We start from the raw sequence: 18,326 nt of genomic DNA, 5'->3' as shown, positions 1-18,326 counted from the left end.
TGGGTGGAACTAATACACAAACGGCAATCTCATTGGCTGGCACTCCACTATTATCATCCCCGTTTTGATTTCAGCAAATCAGTTTGAACGAATGCACACAACCTGATTAATATTCATAAATCCAGCAGATTGTTAATACTTATAAGTAGAATTAAGTAGAATAGAAAGGCAATGTTCTTTTTACAAATGTCATATGACCCCTTTAAATGACAAATGCATATTATAGGGTTTGACTTTCTACAATTAGACAAAACTACTGCAATATCAGCCAACAACTACTACAGACAAAATTCACATCCTCTTTACAACTTCAGGTCTAAAATGTCTACTTTTCATAATCCAATCAACACACAACAGATAAAGTCAAGTCTTGCCCTACTATTTTCATAAATCTATCCCATTAAAGAAAGAAAAAAAGGCTGTAGGATCACAATGACTTCACCGTAGCTCAAAAACTCTTCTAATGTACTCTGAATGCAATGAACTAGATAATGGCATCTGGCCAATGCATAAAATGTAACATGAAGATAACATGAAGTAGTTGAGTGCGCTACACCCTCATTAGCAGTTGAAAGCATTATCAAATGAGCCTAAAGGCAAAACAAACATCAAAGAGACAATTAGAAGTTTGTGCATGACAGGTGTTTTAATTCTACAGAAATTTCTATGGAATTATGAAAGTGTAAATTCCATGCATCTAAAGTTATATAAAGGTCTGACTTTCTCAACACTTGTTTGAAAGAATTGATTCTGTTGTTTTCACAAGACACCCGGAAGCATGTAATCAATATCGTGATGTGGGCCTCCGTGAGAGGAGGGGAGGAGTGTTCACATACACATGCAAGTGCACAGGCCAACACTAACCACACTGCCCACGCACAGCCCAAAAACACAAGGAACTACATTAGAGTTTACTTTGGGCCATCGCAAAGGGAAACAACCACCATTTCCTGGACAGTTTAGTTGGCCAAGTTAATGTGTCTTTATTTTACAATACCTTGCCAACAACATGAGTGTCTTAGTGATGTTTACAAGGCAGGTGAAGATGGAAAATCAGACAGCCCATTAAACACACACAAGCACACAAAGACACACACCCACATGCATAAACACATTGCAGACTCAGCAAACAAGTGTATGTTTATTTTAGGCCAAAACTGTCATGACTCTATTTCACACACGCCCTCGTCTTCTCTTATTCTGTCACAAACACTTCCCTATGCATAGTTTCAATATCAGCGACTCTGTGGAAGGAGGCGGGAAGTGAAAAGACACCGTGCTCGTGCTGGACCTAATGGAGGGTGAGCTTGATGCTCGCAGCCAGAGCTTCTGTTCAGGTTCTAGTCCCGTGACAGATCCTTCTAGTCTTGAGCATCATGACTATATACACGATGAATCAGACCAATAGTCGTTGTACATGTCGTGTTGAGTGGTGACCAAATTTTAAAAGGTGCAGGAAACTGACTTTTCTCCCCTGATAAAGTGCAGTTTCTGAGACAAAGTATTGAAATTAATTGTTGCCAAACAAGTTTTCACTCGTATGCCAAAAAAAGTTGAATGATGGCTTTTTTGGAAAAATTTAAATCTACAAAAGACCTAAAGGGACAGTTCACCAAATATGAAAGTTTGGTCATCATTTCCTTGTCATTCCAAACCGGTCTTAAATATTAAGATACACAGGACTGTACAAGAGGAAAATGTTCAATGTGCATTATACTGTACTCTTAAATATTAAGACATGCAGGAATGTGCAAGAGGTGAATGTGCAAACAGGTAAAGACACTTTCAGTATGTTAGTGTGAGGTGGAGAATGATTAATTATCTTACTGATTAAGTGAATAATAAATGGGGACCATGTAGATGTTAAGAGGCTGGATTTGAGTTAAGGAGCCTGATGCCCTGGGGGAAGAAAGTCTCTAAAGTTTTGCCATCAGGCTACGGAAGCACTTACCAGATGGCAGCAAAGTAAAAAGATGGTTACTGGGGTGGATGGAGTCCTTGATGATTTTAACAGCTCTGCTTTTTCAGCGTTTGAGGTAGATATCCTGCAGAGAGGGGAGAGCAGACCCTAAAATGCTCTCAGCTAAGCGCACAACTCTCTGCAGGGCTTTCCTTTAGTATGCAAAGACAATTATTATCATTTGACAAATACACTTTAGCTTCAAAAACATAAAAATACAAATCTAAATAGTCAATGTGCATAGTAAAAGTGTTATTCTCTAATCTAATAAAAATGCTAGTGCAAAAAAGCAAAATGGTAGCCACTCATTAAGCTCTGATCACTTCCAAGCCGTAAACACACAGAAAATAAACTCCGCTTTCTTCCTGCTAAAATAATAATCAAGGTGGTGGAAGTGGCTTCCATGATGACTGTCATTTTGTGCAAAGTGTAAAATTATGCAACTTTTCTTTCTGCCTAATGTGACAGTCTTCAAACAGGTTATTTGCCATCTGTCATGTAACACAAACCTTTCATCCAAAAGGCCCACGTCACAACTAACTGCTGCTGTTGCTACTGCTTATTTAAAAGATGCAATATCAACTTCATTTTCCCTGGTCTAAGACTTGGCATTCTAAATACATAACTTTTTCATCTGGATGCCAAAACATCTACCGCGCGAAATGAGAATCCCATGGTGGAGCAACTTGGAGCAGAAGCTTGCTCTTTTGGAAGCTGTGGCTTGTTCCTCAAACTGTCATTTCACAACGTCAAACAGGCAGGACTGGCAAACTCCCGTGCACACAAGGACGGTCACAAGCTTAATTTGAAAAGCAGCAAACATCTCCGGCTGTGTGTGTGGCTCTTAAACCAGTCATTCAAACTCTCCAAGTGTCAACAGGATGTTCAGTATCACAGGATCTAACCTGCCGGATCTGATAGGAAAAACTGGTAGTAAGAAAAGAGCCAAAGAGCCATGTCACACGACTAAAATAAACAGCAATTACAGGGCAAAGATGCATGCACAGATACAGCCTGAGTCTGCCGGGGAAAATAAGTGTACGGCAGACCACAGTGTAAAAACCCATAAGGGCCCTCTGCCAAAACTGGACAGAGGACGAGAGACTGCGGCAGAAAGACAAAAGAGAAAAACAGCCCGAAATTATTAAAGAACTACACAGCATGAGGGCCTTTAGCACCACTTTAGTAACAGAACTAAATGTACAGTACTAAAGTACTGGGATGATTTTGCATGAACTATTTCCCAGTACCATTTAAAGGGTTGCATTCGCACCAACCGTGTGTACTAGGACGTACGTAAACCGGTCGACAGCGATGTAATTTGTGCGTGGCATTTAACGTTATCAAAGAAGAACAATGTTAACAACAGGAGGTTGGAGGACACTGAGAGAGAGAGAGAGAGAGAGAGAGAGAGAGAGAGAGAGAGAATTGACAGGCTACGTTTTAACAATATTATTTGTTGTATTTTCCTGTCAAAATAACATAGATCCTATGGAAGAACAGCTACATTTCTATATATAATATATCCTTTATTAAGAACAGCCGGTTTCTCCGATAGTGGGTGGAGTTAATGCACAAACGGCAAATCTCATTGGCTGGCGCTCCCCTATTATCGTCCCCGTTTTGATTTCAGCAAATCAGTTTGAGCGGACGCACAAAAAATGATTTATATTCATGAATCCAGCAGCTCATTAATCCATAGTAACCCTTAGTGTGTTTTATAGTTCTTTTTAGTAGAATTCGTATCATTATTATCTTATCAGTATTTTTGAAGGCTTTTCCCAAGTTTTTTTTTTTTTTTTTTACAGAAACACTGAATGACCAAATAGTATCAACACCATACCCTTTAAAATAGTAATATTGTGAGAAGTTATCACAATTTAAAAGATCTCTTCTCTACAGTAATAGCCTATATTTTAAAATTTTATTTATTCATTTGATGTAAAGCTGAATTTTCAGCATCAATACTCAAGTCTTCAGTATCCCATTATCCTTCAGAAATCATTCTAGTATTCTGATTTACTGTTCAAGAAACATTTCATTATTATCAATGCTGAAAACATTCTGAAAACGGATATATTTTTTAGTAAAGTTCAGCATTTATTTGGAATAAAAATCATTGTAACAAAGATCTCTCTCATTTCGCTCCACATCTAAAATAGATAGCTTTCACGAACTTGAAATGTATCCAATGTTGCCATAGAATTTGGCATGAAGAAAACAGGCAGGTTTGGAAACACCAAATCTCTAGAGCCTCTCTCCCAGCGGTCCACACAGCAAACAGCCTTCAAATTTAAAAACTGGCTTTGGTCTAAACTCAAAAAACGGCCCGCCTCCACAATCCAGCCTTTATTTTTGCCACTTCAAGAAGACCTTGAATTCATACCAAGTACATTATTATGTTTTGACTGAATGAGAATGTAAAAATGAAGTTGATAAAAGACACTTCACACTTCAAATCTAATATTACCAAGTCATTTTATTCACTGACCCCAGTCACTCTGCATTTTCTAAAAGTGTCCCTCAAGCTGAATGATTTGAGCATCCCTGGTGTAGGGACAGAGAGGGGGCGAGTGGGGTGGAAATAATGACATTGACTGGCCAATTAATTCTCCAAATCCCAAAGCAATTAACAGAGGCTGGTGGATCAAACAACTGTCAATTAATGCAATGCTAGTGCACACATGCGCATGTACGCATGAACTCACTCACACACAAACACATCTGGGCACAGACGGTCTGACTCACTCGCAAAGGACACATATCGATATGTTTCACTCTCATTACACAAAAAGGTCAAACATGCATCTAAATACGCTGAAAATGAAACGTTAACCATTAACGGCCATTGATCAATCCATCCAATCAGAGCTCCCAGCCTCGGGCCAGGAAGAGGATGAGTGTAATTATCCAAACATATGAGTGAATAATCTGTTAGGGGCTTTTTTGGGTTGTTGTTGTTGCTTTGTTTGAATGAAAATCATCTATTTCCTTCTTTAATTCATCCTTTAATTTCATTTTCCTGGTCGTCAAGCAAACACAGGATATCTTCATGTTCCCATGGCAACAGCAGTTGCTAGGCAACACAAAACTCTCAAACATCCATTCCAGAACTCTGACAGATGGAACGAGAGAGAGAAAGGGAGATGTGAATGAGGGAGGAGGGGTGAACGGGCAGAACACAAATGAAGAAAGCAGGAGGAGGGCAGATAGAGGAATAACATCATGACAACAGATCGGGAGATCCAAAGGAGCCATGATCGCCTCCCTCCGGCATCAGAGCAATGAGACGCATACAGCAGAATAAACTGCAGCCAACCGACGCAAAGAGATGGTGGAGATACGCGGATAGTTTTACGATGCATGTGCTCAGGGACGGTGTGTGCTGTGTCCTTTGACAGCTCTGGCCTGTCATCGTGAAACCATTACTGACGATAAAGAGGGAGGCAGGGAATGCATGATAAGTGATGGTTTGGGCCAGGAAATAAAAAAAAAAAACTGGTTGCGTTTCATAAACAAATGCACTGAATCACAGCAAAACAATCATGGCTATTGCTGGTATTTGGCCTGACGGGACACATGAAGAGACAGGATTTTACATCTGAACTAACATTAAATATATTCATGACTTTGTAAATGTCCTACTATAAATATCAAAACTTCATTTTTAGTTAGCAATATGCATTGCTTAGAACTTCAATTAAACAACTTTAAAGGCGATTTTCTCAATATTTCGATTTTTTGCACCCTCAGATTCCAGATTTTCAAATAGCTGTATCTCGGCCATATGATCTTTATCATATGTATAAATCTCAATTTCACAAAATTGACCCTTATGACCAGTTTTGTGGTTAGAGTCACAAATGGCTTTTTTGAATAATGTATGAGGAGGAGTAAATGATGAAGAGAACAAAGAATGTTCCCTTTTCAAATGAACTACTCCTTGAACATCCCTACATCTCTAATCTCCTTGTTAATATTTGAGAAGTAGCACTGCAGTAAACATAACATTTTATTTCTGTGCAGGGTTCAAGACCTTGTTCCAAAAATTCCGCTGGCCTCAATAAAATGAAATTGATGTCACCTGCCACAAAGTGAATCATGCTAACAAGAAAAGGAGTCTAAGAAAGGGATTGCAAACGAGAGAGAATTGCACTGCAGTGTAGCCTCTGTATGATAGACCAATATCACAGACCAATAAATTGTGTCATGAAGAGGGGGGGACGGAGAGACATCATTATCAGCTCAAAACTTGCTGCCAAACTGTCTTGTTTCTGCACAGATACATGCAATGCATGCATTCACCAGTTCACCAATGTCATTTGGCTAAACAGATCTACCCTGCGTTGTTTATTATAGTCAGTCGTGACTTCCCAGACAGGACAAAGATTTAATAAAAGGCAACAATGCAACAAGCTTATGGATCTGCAGGGCATGCAAGATCTTAGGTGCATGTAGGTCATGGAAGAGTTGGTCAAAATGTCTTCAGTTTACCCTGTGAGGGTAGACAGAGAACAATGGTAGCTGGGGTGGGTGATATTGCCTCAAAATTATCTCACAATATTTCAAGAATATTTGAGGTAACAATATTTATGACTATATATTTATAGAAAAAAAACATTGAACAACATTTTTTTGGTGATTGCAGCTGGCAGGCAGCAGCATTTATTAGTGTAAACAAAATAAAGGGCATTTTCCATCCTTTTCCAATGAGCTACTCTCATCGATGACAGACTACCTAATTTGAAATGTAAATCTATTGTCATAAGGTGGTATTAAGAGATAATAAATCCAATATCAATTCTCAACTGATTACTTTCACTTAAGCCATAACCAACAATTTTTCGAGGACACTCGCAAAGACAGGTATTGTGACAATTTTGTATGTATTTATCATTTCATGTGGGTGCTCAATTAAGCTTTTCAAGTCAGCAGCTCAGTTTGGTATTTGCATGGTTTTCCGTGTGCTCACCGTACTGGGCACGCAAACTCTCAGTTGAGTTTTTCAACGTTTTGTGTTTGAATTCTTTAAACTGTTTTTAATGTTCAAGGCTTACAAAACGTGCAACTGATAAGCTTTCGTGACGACACCCTGGCTTGTCTTTTTATGCTGGCCTCGGGCAGACAGCTGAAATCACGGGGGCCCCTCCTCACCCCGCGCAGCTTCACTATGCGCATAGCCTATTTTTGAAGGTAAGAGGGTGTGCTCAAATATGCTCTAGGACCGCTCTCGCGATACTTTGATGTCTTAAACTGATCAGTCTGTGCAGCGCTGCTACAAGTCAAACACACCTATTGGGTTTGTGGTGGTGTTGTTCTGCGTGCTATTGAATGTATATCCGCCATACGTCACTGCATCGCTATATCATTGAAGTCACGATGACACTTTATCATGTAAAAATTTACACTGGTATTATCGTGGACGGTATGACATGGCACACCCCTAATGGTAGCTATGAAATGCTACACATGTGAGACACAATCAATGGAGGAACATGAAGCTTTTTCTCCCATTGCACCAGACAGTTAATGAATTGTTATTGACTCCAATATTAAAATATTGGAGTCAGTCTGTTAGTTTTATTTTTATTAGTGTTCATTTATTTTATTAAACTGGATAAATTGTTACACCTTTTTATATTTTATGTGATGTCATGACCGTTGAAAACATCAAATGTGATGTTACTTTTGATAAAGACAATTGGATAACTTTTAAATTCAAGGTCTTATTGAAAAAACAACAGCAGCAGGAACAGTATGGCGTAACATTTATTTGAAACATGTATTTGGTACTTGGCTATGTTATATCTTTACTCTTTTCTTTCATGGCTTTCAAAAACTTGGATGTTTCTCTGCATCGCTTTTTGAATAACTCTGGGTCGCTGACACCAAACTTGGTTGCAATTTATTTCTAGGAATTAAATGCTTTCTCTGAATATTTAAAGTCTCTACGCGAGCGACAGTACAGGTGCATATATCTGTGCCAGCTCAGCTATTCGACAATCCATTGTATTCATGTTGCTAGTGACTAGACTGGAGATATTGTTCTCTCTTGCCTGACCTCCGTTGAATGAGAAACGAACAGAGCAAAAAATAATAATAATAATAAAAATGCAAAAGTCAAAGAAGGTGGAGTTTCAGAACACACCCACCAATTGCGTAACTGCCACGGACCAATGGAATCTCAAAAGGTGTTTAGGAGCCAAAACGAACTCCCCCAGAAAGTTAGCTTTGGTCAGCAGTTTCAAACTGCCAAAACAAACCCCAAACGAACTTCTTTCGGCCTGATTTTGTTTGAAATTAAGTCATATCAGTTAATTCTTCGATTCTGTTTGAAGTATATCAGGGCCTTAAAGGAGACATATAAAAGGTGCAGGGTAGGGGGCCTCCAGGACATGTTTGGGAAGCACTGATCTAGACCATTTCAGATGTTCCAGTAAATAAAGTTCTTCCGCCAATAAAGTCAGACATCAAATGCTCCGTTTTTCCATGCAAAGTTCTTTATGGCTGTGACTGTCAAACCTAATTATATCAATGGAGGAGGATGACATTTTCCTCTGTCATTCTGGGCCGACAGACACCACTGAGCCTGAGCTTTTCATCCTTGTGTTGCTCTCTACATCTCCTCCTGCTAAGCAAGATTTGTTTCTATTAATTTCTCATGCAATTTTAATGGTAAAAGCTACGTGTTGATCCCTATTAGGTCTCAAATGATCACAGAGAGTGTAGGGTCTTCATAGTGGGAAGCATGAAGGAGTTTCATATTCATATTCATGCAATAAATTAAGAAGGCCTAGTAAAAAGGAACTGAACATATGAGAAACCATGCAACATGAGCTTTTTTTTTGCACGTCATCAAAAACAACAAAACGAGATCAATAGATCACAGCTATCACAACCTAAAAGAACTAACCCAGGAAAGGCCAGCAGTAATGCATATCGTTACATCATGCAACATCATTTGGTTCACTGAATAAACATGAAATGCCAAAGCAACGAGGGTTAAAAGACAAAGACAGAGGGGAAGCATTTGATTATGCAACCTTCATTATCTCCTTCCACTGGTCAGATGCAAAACAGAGACATTTGTCATTCAAATTCACTATGTGAACTAGCGGCACCGCAGCAGCGAACTTCGGTTTCCTGCTTCACATCTCTCTTTAGAGAGGACCTGAAATATTTGCAAGCTTCAGATATTTGCATTAGTGAAAATCCTTCTTTCACTTAATTAGTGTACTGGTTTGTTTAGACCCTTCAATATGTCTCATGCATAGCGGATTAGTTTCCCTGTTAAGATCACGAACAGGTTTCCCACTCAAATAGGCCACTTGTTTATATATGCATAACAGTCTGAAACAGTGACTCATCTTATACTACAGTAACACTTTTGTAACAACACTGAGTCTTAAACATGCAGCCTATGAAAACAAATATGAACACATAAATATGACCACTTGCTACTATTTTATGCATTTTAGAATAGATTCTTAACTACAAGAGGTGCATCCTGGAATGATTCTCAAAACGTCCTGAAGAAGTTCACATGCACGTAAAACACTTGCTGACTACTTTTGCTTCACTTTTTCCATGGGAACAAAAAGGAACTGTATTATAGTGTCTTTAAACAGGTGATCTAGGTAGATCAGTGCAAAATGGCCTACAACTACTCCAAGAACTTTAGAAAAAAAAAACATTATCAGAAGTCTGGACCATTTTCATCTTCTAATACATTAATAATTTAACACATTTGCATGTTTACTTTTCTATGGTCTACTAATGGTCCCATGACATGCAGTTAAACAAATATAACATTTATCTTTATTTTTCATGTTTATGATTTAAAGGAATAGTATAACCAATATTTAAAGGGTTAGTTCAAGCTTAAAGTTTAACATTTATTCACTCTCAGGCCATTTAAGATGAGTTTGTTTCTTCAACCAAACAGATTTGGAGAAATTTAGCATTACATCCTTTGGACAGCAATGGACCCTCTGCAGTGAATGGGTGCCTTCAGAACGAGAATCCAAACAGATGATAAAATCACCACAATAATCTGAAGCATTAATGTCAGTTTTGTTACAACAAACACACAGCTTTACACTTCACAATATATAAACTGATGGACCGGAGTCATGTGGATTACTTGTGGATTATTGCAATGTTTTTTCAGGTGTTTGGTTTCTCATTATGACGGCACCCATTCACTGCAGAGGATGTAAAGCTATATTTCTCAAAATCTGTTCTGATGAAAAAACAATCTTCTACACTGGACGGCCTGACGACAAGTATTTTTTTTTCTCAGCAAATTACAATTTTTGCGTGAAATATTCCTTTAATTAATTACTAGTTGTTCCATCAACTCTCAAACCCCAGGTGGGGAAACCCGGTTCTAACAAATATAACATTTTGTAAAAACAGGTTATAAAAATCTCATCTACCCTAACGAGGCGTTATCGCCGTGTTATTGTGTATGTGGGCAAAAAAGTAGTCAAGACAGAGAAAAACCACTGAAGCAGATCCTCACTTGGGACTTCAGACACAGAAGTAAGTAAAAATTAAAGTTAATCAAAATCTGGGGCTGGCTGCCATGTTCCCATGGTGCCTTCACAGCTCACACTTCACACATTTCAGCAAACGCCTTTTCTTCAAAAGCACCAAGTGGATAAAAGCATGCTTTCACTTATGCACCTGAGGTTATTTAGGCATATGCATTTATCACACCACAACACATGAGCATTTGTACGACACGCTGTCTGACAAAGAGTTTAATTGTTCAGGTGACTAATAGAAAAAAGCAGACATAAGGGCCATTGGTTACAAAGAACAAAGAGCTGTCTTTGACTCGGCAGATAAGAAAAAAGGAAGAACAAGATCCTTATTTGACTTCATGGTGATTAAAATGTCCTCCTCAAGGGTATGTGGTGTTTTTTTTTAGAAGCTTATTCAAAGAATTACTTCGTTTGCAATAAAGGCCTTTTTACAAATCTGAAATGATGACAAAAAACTTTGGACCTTTTTACAAGGCAAATTGGGCTCAATGCGACAGGAAAGATTGAGAAAACTCACCAATCTTCTGGTTGAAGATTTTGTCAAAGGTCAGTTCATCCCTTTCTTCCAGGTACTTCTGCATGACACTCCGAATACTGCAAGAAAATGGGAAAAAAATGACCTTAGATCAAAACATGCAGAACAAACACCATCCAAACCCCACATCAGCTAAGACCCATCTGGCCTTGAGAGAAAGGCAAGTGGATTTTTAAGCCAGCCTCCTGCGCTGCCCTTCCACCTCGATCCCGGCCTTAGTTTAGGTCTCTCCACAACCACCTGCTCAATTCTCTGCCCGTCGCTTCCCAACGGAGGGCACTGCCGTGCTGCCCTGGGAGAGGGTGTTAATGAGCAGCAAGTTTGGGAGACTGAATCAATTAGCACCACCTCCAAGGGCTCATTATCACCCAACCACAGCCCCATAGAGTCAGAGTGCAAGTCGGGAGAGACAGGAGTGTCCCCAAACATGCTCCTGCAGTGCTGGACCAGACATGAACACCCCTGTAGTGAGTGACCTGACACATTACAGTAAACCGACAGGGCTTATATCAGGACTGCTAATATAAATAGTGCTGTGCGATGATGAAAACTTGTTGGTGATATAAAATTAAGCAATGCTGTAAATATGAAGATGCAATGCAATTTATATATAGCCATTAAGTTATATCAGTGGGACAATGTGCAAAAATTGCTGTCCATTTCATCGAATCAATTCATAGCTCTGATTCAACTATATGTTTGAATCATTATAAAAAATGAAAAAGTCACTATACCATTTTAATAAGTTCAAGACTTTGGGGATTTTTTCAGAAACTGACACTTTTATTCACTGACTGCAAAGTCATTTAAAATATTAAAAAATATTAATATTTCAAATACATGCTTTTTCGGGATTCATCAAAGAATTCTGAAAGATGTTTAATGGTTTCCACAAAAATATTAATCAGCACAAAGGTTTCAACATTGCTAATATTAAGAAATGTTTGTTGAGCAGTAAATCAGCATATTAAAATGATTTCTGAAGCATCGTGTGGCACTAAAGCTGAAAATTCAGCTTTGCATCAGAGGAATAAATAATGTAAAATATATTCAAACAGAATCCCGTCCAAGTAATTTCAGATCTAATACATAAATAGGAAAATATCAAATCAATATAAGCTTTAAAATAATATTTTAGTACCCTGCCCTAGGAAATGACTTAACACATTACTGTAAAAAGCTAAATTTAATATTTGGATCACTTGAGTGGCTGATAGCTCAAGCCTGTGATGAGCTCTTTTAAACAGAAACAAACTTTTCATTTATTAATGACTACATGTTTTACTCACGCACCACATTCACATTTTATAGCCTGGCCTATATTATTATGACACATTAACTGGCCTTTAGCATCTCAAAAGTGGTAACTAGTTCAAAACCACCAACTAATGGATACAATTTAAAACGCTGGATTGCACCCGTGCAGGAGATATTGCATTCAACAAAAACATGTGCGACCCTGCGCTGCCTGTCTCTCTCCGGATTCAGAGACATTCATCTCTTTCTCTGTCTGTCTGCAATCGCATCAGTTCCCTTCCACGGTCAAATGTCTACGTGACTGAAACAATCTCCAGTCTCTTCCACTCCTCTCGCTGTCAAACAATCCCACCAGCTCCTCAAACACTTACAGTCATGCTGTCAAAATCTCACCTCTTTGCCAGCGGGCTCACAACTGGCCCGAGGAGAATGTAGCAGAGCCACGCTATCTCTCTCTGCCCCTACTTTCTTTGCCGGCAAAGGACAAAGTACTTTCTATTTATTAACGGACGCCTTCGTTGTACCATTTAGCTTATCCTTTCTTATGCACACTGGATCATTTATGCTGTCAATATGAGATATTGAAGAGCCTCGGTTCTCTTACATAACAGAGGTTTAAAAATGCTTACTGAACAACAAGTGCTTGAGTGTCACAAGAAGAGTTTGACGTTAAACGACAGTCTTAGTCAAAAGATGCAGCTGGGAGTGGAACAAAGCATATGGATCACGTAATAATGCTAATGATGGGGACACTGATGTCAATGGCTAATGCTTTCACTCGATCTGCGGACTACAGTAATCCCTCAGAGCAAACAGAGCCACTAAAGCAGACTAATCACAATGAGGAGCGGATGTATGGTTTACCACTTTGCCGAATGGAAAAGCCAACCCTTGTTATGGTTTCAGATTCGTACCATGCATTACAGCATCATCCGGGGAGGCTAAATAGCCCACCGGCACATGCATCATCTCGGACCCAGGGTGAGACGTTTATATTAGCTTTGCTGTTGGAAGGAAGATGATTAATCGTAAATGATTCTTGCCACGAGTTTCCTCTGCCTGTGTCCTGATGCTGGCCGACTCACAGAAGACTCTTGTTTTTACGGGATTATATATTTACACAGGTGAAAATCAATTAAGACAAGCTCTATAAATAATCGGCAGGTCAGCAATAAAACTGAGTGCTTAAAACACACTTAAGATATTCTCAATTCAAGGTTTCAGAATGTCAACAAAAATGTCTTTAAAGCTTGAGGTGGCACGATTTCAAATTCTATTAGCATGCTAAAAAAAGAGGCATGAACACTGAGGCTAATGCATGCAGCTCTACATTTAATGAACACAAAAATGAACCAAAACTCTGCATACTAGGCTACTTTAAAACAGTTTTTTTTATTTTGTCATCTTAATTGAAGTAAAAATATATTTCTTGTATAGGCCCATTTATTCGTTGTATAAACTGTATTTAGAAACTGGATTTTCAATTTCATTTTCATCCCTTTTTGCATGTAACGCTTGATAAGGAAGCGTTTGTGAGCACAGCGCTGCTTTTCTGCAGTCACCGGAGAAACTTCTATCTCTCCTGCTCTTAAAGCGCCTCCTGCTGGTAAATGAATTTGCATACACATGTGTATATGGGGGCGGGGGAGTGCTGCTACAAATAGAGTGTAAGGCTGTGGGAAACACTGCATCGCGTTCATTTTTGGCGATTATAAAACGATATTGCGTTTCTTGTCAGTGAATTATAGTTCTTTGTAGTAAATGCTGCTCCATTCAAAAGCAGATGATGAAGATTTACTATGGCTTATAGGCTTTACTGATGAGATGCAAATGACAATAGCATTTGATATTTTGCACAGCCATAATGACCAGTGAATTCTCATGTGCTGTTGTTTGCTACTTTTTATGCATGTAATTAATCCCTGCAAAGCAAATTCTATTTTAAAATAATCTTGTCAGGTTAATAAAGTGTTAATGAGCGTTGGTTGTCAGTTAGGAGAAATAACGGAAATGAACATCCCGAGAATACAACATCAGGATTGTATTATTAATGTGCCTAAGGCAAAAATATATTACAATTGCAAAGATGCAGCCAAAGAATTTGAATGTAATAATAATTTATTGCTTGCTTGAAAGCAAAAGATTTCCCCACACAGATTTCACAACGGATTTAAACGGTTAACAAAAATTTGCTGTGATGGCTGATAGAAAATGACCTGTTTGATTTGAAAGTGATTTCTGTGCGAGTTGTGCTTCATGAATCTCTACACTACTGACAATATACAATGGACCTTTTTGCCCTGCAAAATAAATGTAAATGACAAGTTAATTTTTCATAAGTGATACTTTACATTAGTAAAATTACAATACTGTCCTAGTTTTGAGTTAAACCTTCACTACATTCTAGGTAATTAAACATTAGGGCTGTGCAATACATTTACATTATCAAAATATCACATGTACATATCGCAATATGCATATCGCCACAGCTTGCAATATTTGGGGCCATGAACAAAAGAGAAAATCACTTCCTGCTCTTACCTATATAACTTTTGTAGCTTGAATAAGAATCAGTGTATGTTGAATTCATAGAGTAAATACCAAGCAGTGTTTTATTTTTCCTTTTTATTATTCAGTTCCTGAATTTTTTTTAAATGATTACATTGTTAAAATGACATTTTTATGCAATGCTAGAGTAAAACACTACTGTTCACTTTCAGAAATTGTTGTAGGGGTGCTTTCGTTTTAACATTAGTGTAATCATTTTAACATGTCATTAGGAACTGAATAATAAAAAGGAAAAATAAAATACTGCTTAGTGGCTTGTTGTGATTTTACACAAACACATACATACATATACACACACACAAACTAGGGCTGCACAATATTGGGAAAAAAATGACATTGTGATATTTTATTATTCTGCGATATATATTGCGATATGAAATCTAATCTAATTTTTTCTTACAAACAAAAATGGGGTGAGCACACTTACATTCTCATTTTAAATGATTTAAACAGAGTATTACTTAGAGTCAATTATTTGTTTGTAACTTTAGGATATGGTTTGAATTGTTAACATCTTAACTGTGAACTTACCACGAGGAATACTTTTGTTACTATATTTATTAATCTTTGTTTATCTTAGTTTATAAAAACACAGATGTTCATTTTTTGGTGATGTTACTTCACAGTGCATTAACGATGTTAACAAATACTGTACTGAACTTTTGATTTCAACAATGAAGGCTATAGCCTAAATGTTGAAATTAACAATGTTGTAGAAGTGCAGTTTAGTAATAGTAAATGTTAAATAAATATAGTTAAATATTTTAATAAATAGAACATTATTGTAAAGTGGGGCTGTAGCTATCGAATATTTTAGTAATCGAGTATTCTACCAAAAATTCTATCAATTAATCTAGTAATCGAATAAAATGTGTTTTTGCTTAATTAAAGTGCAATATTAATTATGCATGAGAAAATAAGACTCCTGGGTCTCTTAAAATGAACAACTAAGTTTCTTTTTTTAGAATTTTTTTTTTTTTTAAATGCATAGAATGCAATGCATACATCAAAAATAAACATTTAATTATTACCCATTGTTTCTCTGTCTGTACCGTATTTTTTGGACTATAAGTCGCACCTGAGTATAAGTTGCATCAGTCCAAAAATACTTCATGATGAGTTAAAAAAACATAAGTCACACCGGACTATAAGTGGCATTTATTTAGACCCAAGAACCAAGATAAAACATTACCGTCTCCAGCCGCGAGAGGGTGCTCTATGCTGCTTAGTATAGACTATAAGAGCATTGAGCAGCATAGAGCGCCCTCTCGCGGCTGGAGACGGTAATGTTTTCTGTTCGTTCATTTCTCTTGGTTCATGTCAAATTAATTTTGATAAATAAGTCGCACCTGACTATAAGTCGCAGGACCAGCCAAACTATGAAAAAAAGTGCGACTTATAGTCCGGAAAATACGGTAATTAAGTGCATTTAAGTGCCCTTCAGTTGGGGTTTTAAATAAAGCATGTTCTGAGATGCACATTAAACACATAAAACATTATCTTTTAATTATTGAAGATTGCTCTGAACATTGAAGACGGTGAAGGTGAGCATGCGGCCGGGGTGCTCGCGCTCGCTCTCAAAAAAAAAAAAAAAAAAAAAAAAAATAAATATATATATATATATATATATATATATATATCACACACACACGCATATACATATGACACAAGATAGTTATAGAAGTTTACAGAACTGACTCAGCAGTACAGAACTGAGTAAAGCTGTTTAATCTGAGCATACGGCACTTTAAGCATTATTATATTGCATATCGAATATTGCAATGTTTAATGAGTTATCGCACACTCCTATTAAACATTGAGAAAAGTCTAAACATGACCTTAACTGCCCATATTTCAAAGAATGGGATGCATTGCTACCGGTGCACTTTTAACCAGTCTTATCTGTTTACCTTTGTTTACAAAAAAAACTTGCATCTACCTAGAGAGATCACTAATCACTTGTTGTTAATTGTTATATAAACTTTAAAAACATTCCAACTACTGCAATTCCACGAATGTGCAGGCTATACTGAGACACATGCTCGCGTAAACTGTACAATAAAAGCTTTGTGTTGAACCACAGGCTTTACATTGTAAACTGACAGCCGTATCACCACGGTAATCCAATGAGATGAGCAAACTGTGAAATATGAAATACCATTTCCTATTTCTTGGGCCTTGGTTCGTTTCAAAAGCAGGTCTAAATAACATTTACAATGTTCAATCACCCGATGGGGTAGAAAACGGCCAAATAACTTCATTAAATGTTACGGTATAGTCAGTTTATCACTTTTACGGTTTTCGAACAGTGGCCATAAAAAAAATCCAATACACACAAGGGACTCCTCAAATGATATCCAAGAAGACAGGTACAATAAGCTCCAACAAAGACCATAATTAACAATATTTTAGGCCTATCTATCTAATTATGTTTAGTATAGGTTTACTACTTCTAGACTAGCATAAGATTCCTTGCTTTCAGTGGGACAAGAATTGTTGATTGTCTAGCTGATATGAAGTGAACTAATTCAATCTGACAAATATAAGATTTTTATATAAAGATTATTTTATTAACTGACTAGTTTATTTGGATGAAAAATAATAAAAATAATAATTTCCATCAATTATTTACAAGATTGTTAATCCACACCCTGCCCAATGCTGTCCTCCAAGCAATGTGCAATATGAAAGCAATAAAAAAAATTTGATATATGTAGGCTGTGTGGAAATATGTAAAAGGTAAACCTATTGCTTACCATTTGAAATCAGTTGTTAAAAACTCTAAATTAAAAATTATTAATCAAGACAAACAAAAGCACATTAACGGATGGGAGGTGCAAGAAACACATTCAACATATTACATTTATACTCCAATACAATAAATACTGTCTGCTTCAATGCTTTCAAGGTCTAAGCATTCAAAACAGTCACACAAAACCCCAACAAAGGGCATTTGAATGTCTTATTAAGTATGCAAACCCAAATGTGAAGGCAATGTCAGATTGTCAACCTCTTTACAGCGAACATCACCCTCAACCCTGTGCAAATCTACAGGTGATAAGAGCCATTGATTAACACGGGGGAATTTTCCCAGCAGGCCTCACTAATTGCTGAACAACCTCAAAAACACCAAACACAGCACAAAATGTGTGACATTAGCTTTTTAGGATAATAATGAGTATTTGTTTAGCCAACGCATACAAAAAAGTAACGTTACTGTAGCTGCCACGGTATCATACTAACGTTACTAGTCGTCAGTATCATATTCATAACATTGTATTTACATGTTACTCTTCAGTATTTAATTAACATGGTATAATAATAAGCTATATACAAGTAACGTTAGCTAGTCTAAAAATACCATGGTGTTTTCTGTAAGCAAAAGAAAGCAGTAAATCTTGTGTTTAACGTTACGTTACATGAGAGGCCGTTGCTTAGGATGGTGACAAGGAACACT

General features: G+C 37.3%; 1 protein-coding gene across 1 annotated transcript in view; it reads right to left on the bottom strand.

Annotated features, from left to right (window-relative positions):
* LOC127966062 (beta-adrenergic receptor kinase 2-like) overlaps nt 1-18,326 on the bottom strand; it is a 52,177-nt gene that overhangs the window by 31,896 nt on the left and 1,955 nt on the right. Inside the window, exon 2 of the mRNA XM_052566886.1 lies at nt 11,027-11,103. Coding sequence (XP_052422846.1) covers nt 11,027-11,103 — 77 coding nt within the window. The remainder of the gene's footprint in view (nt 1-11,026; nt 11,104-18,326) is intronic.

This window comes from Carassius gibelio, chromosome B10, assembly GCF_023724105.1.
Source record: "Carassius gibelio isolate Cgi1373 ecotype wild population from Czech Republic chromosome B10, carGib1.2-hapl.c, whole genome shotgun sequence".
Taxonomy (NCBI): domain Eukaryota; kingdom Metazoa; phylum Chordata; class Actinopteri; order Cypriniformes; family Cyprinidae; genus Carassius; species Carassius gibelio.
This window is presented reverse-complemented; position numbering and strand designations above follow the sequence as displayed.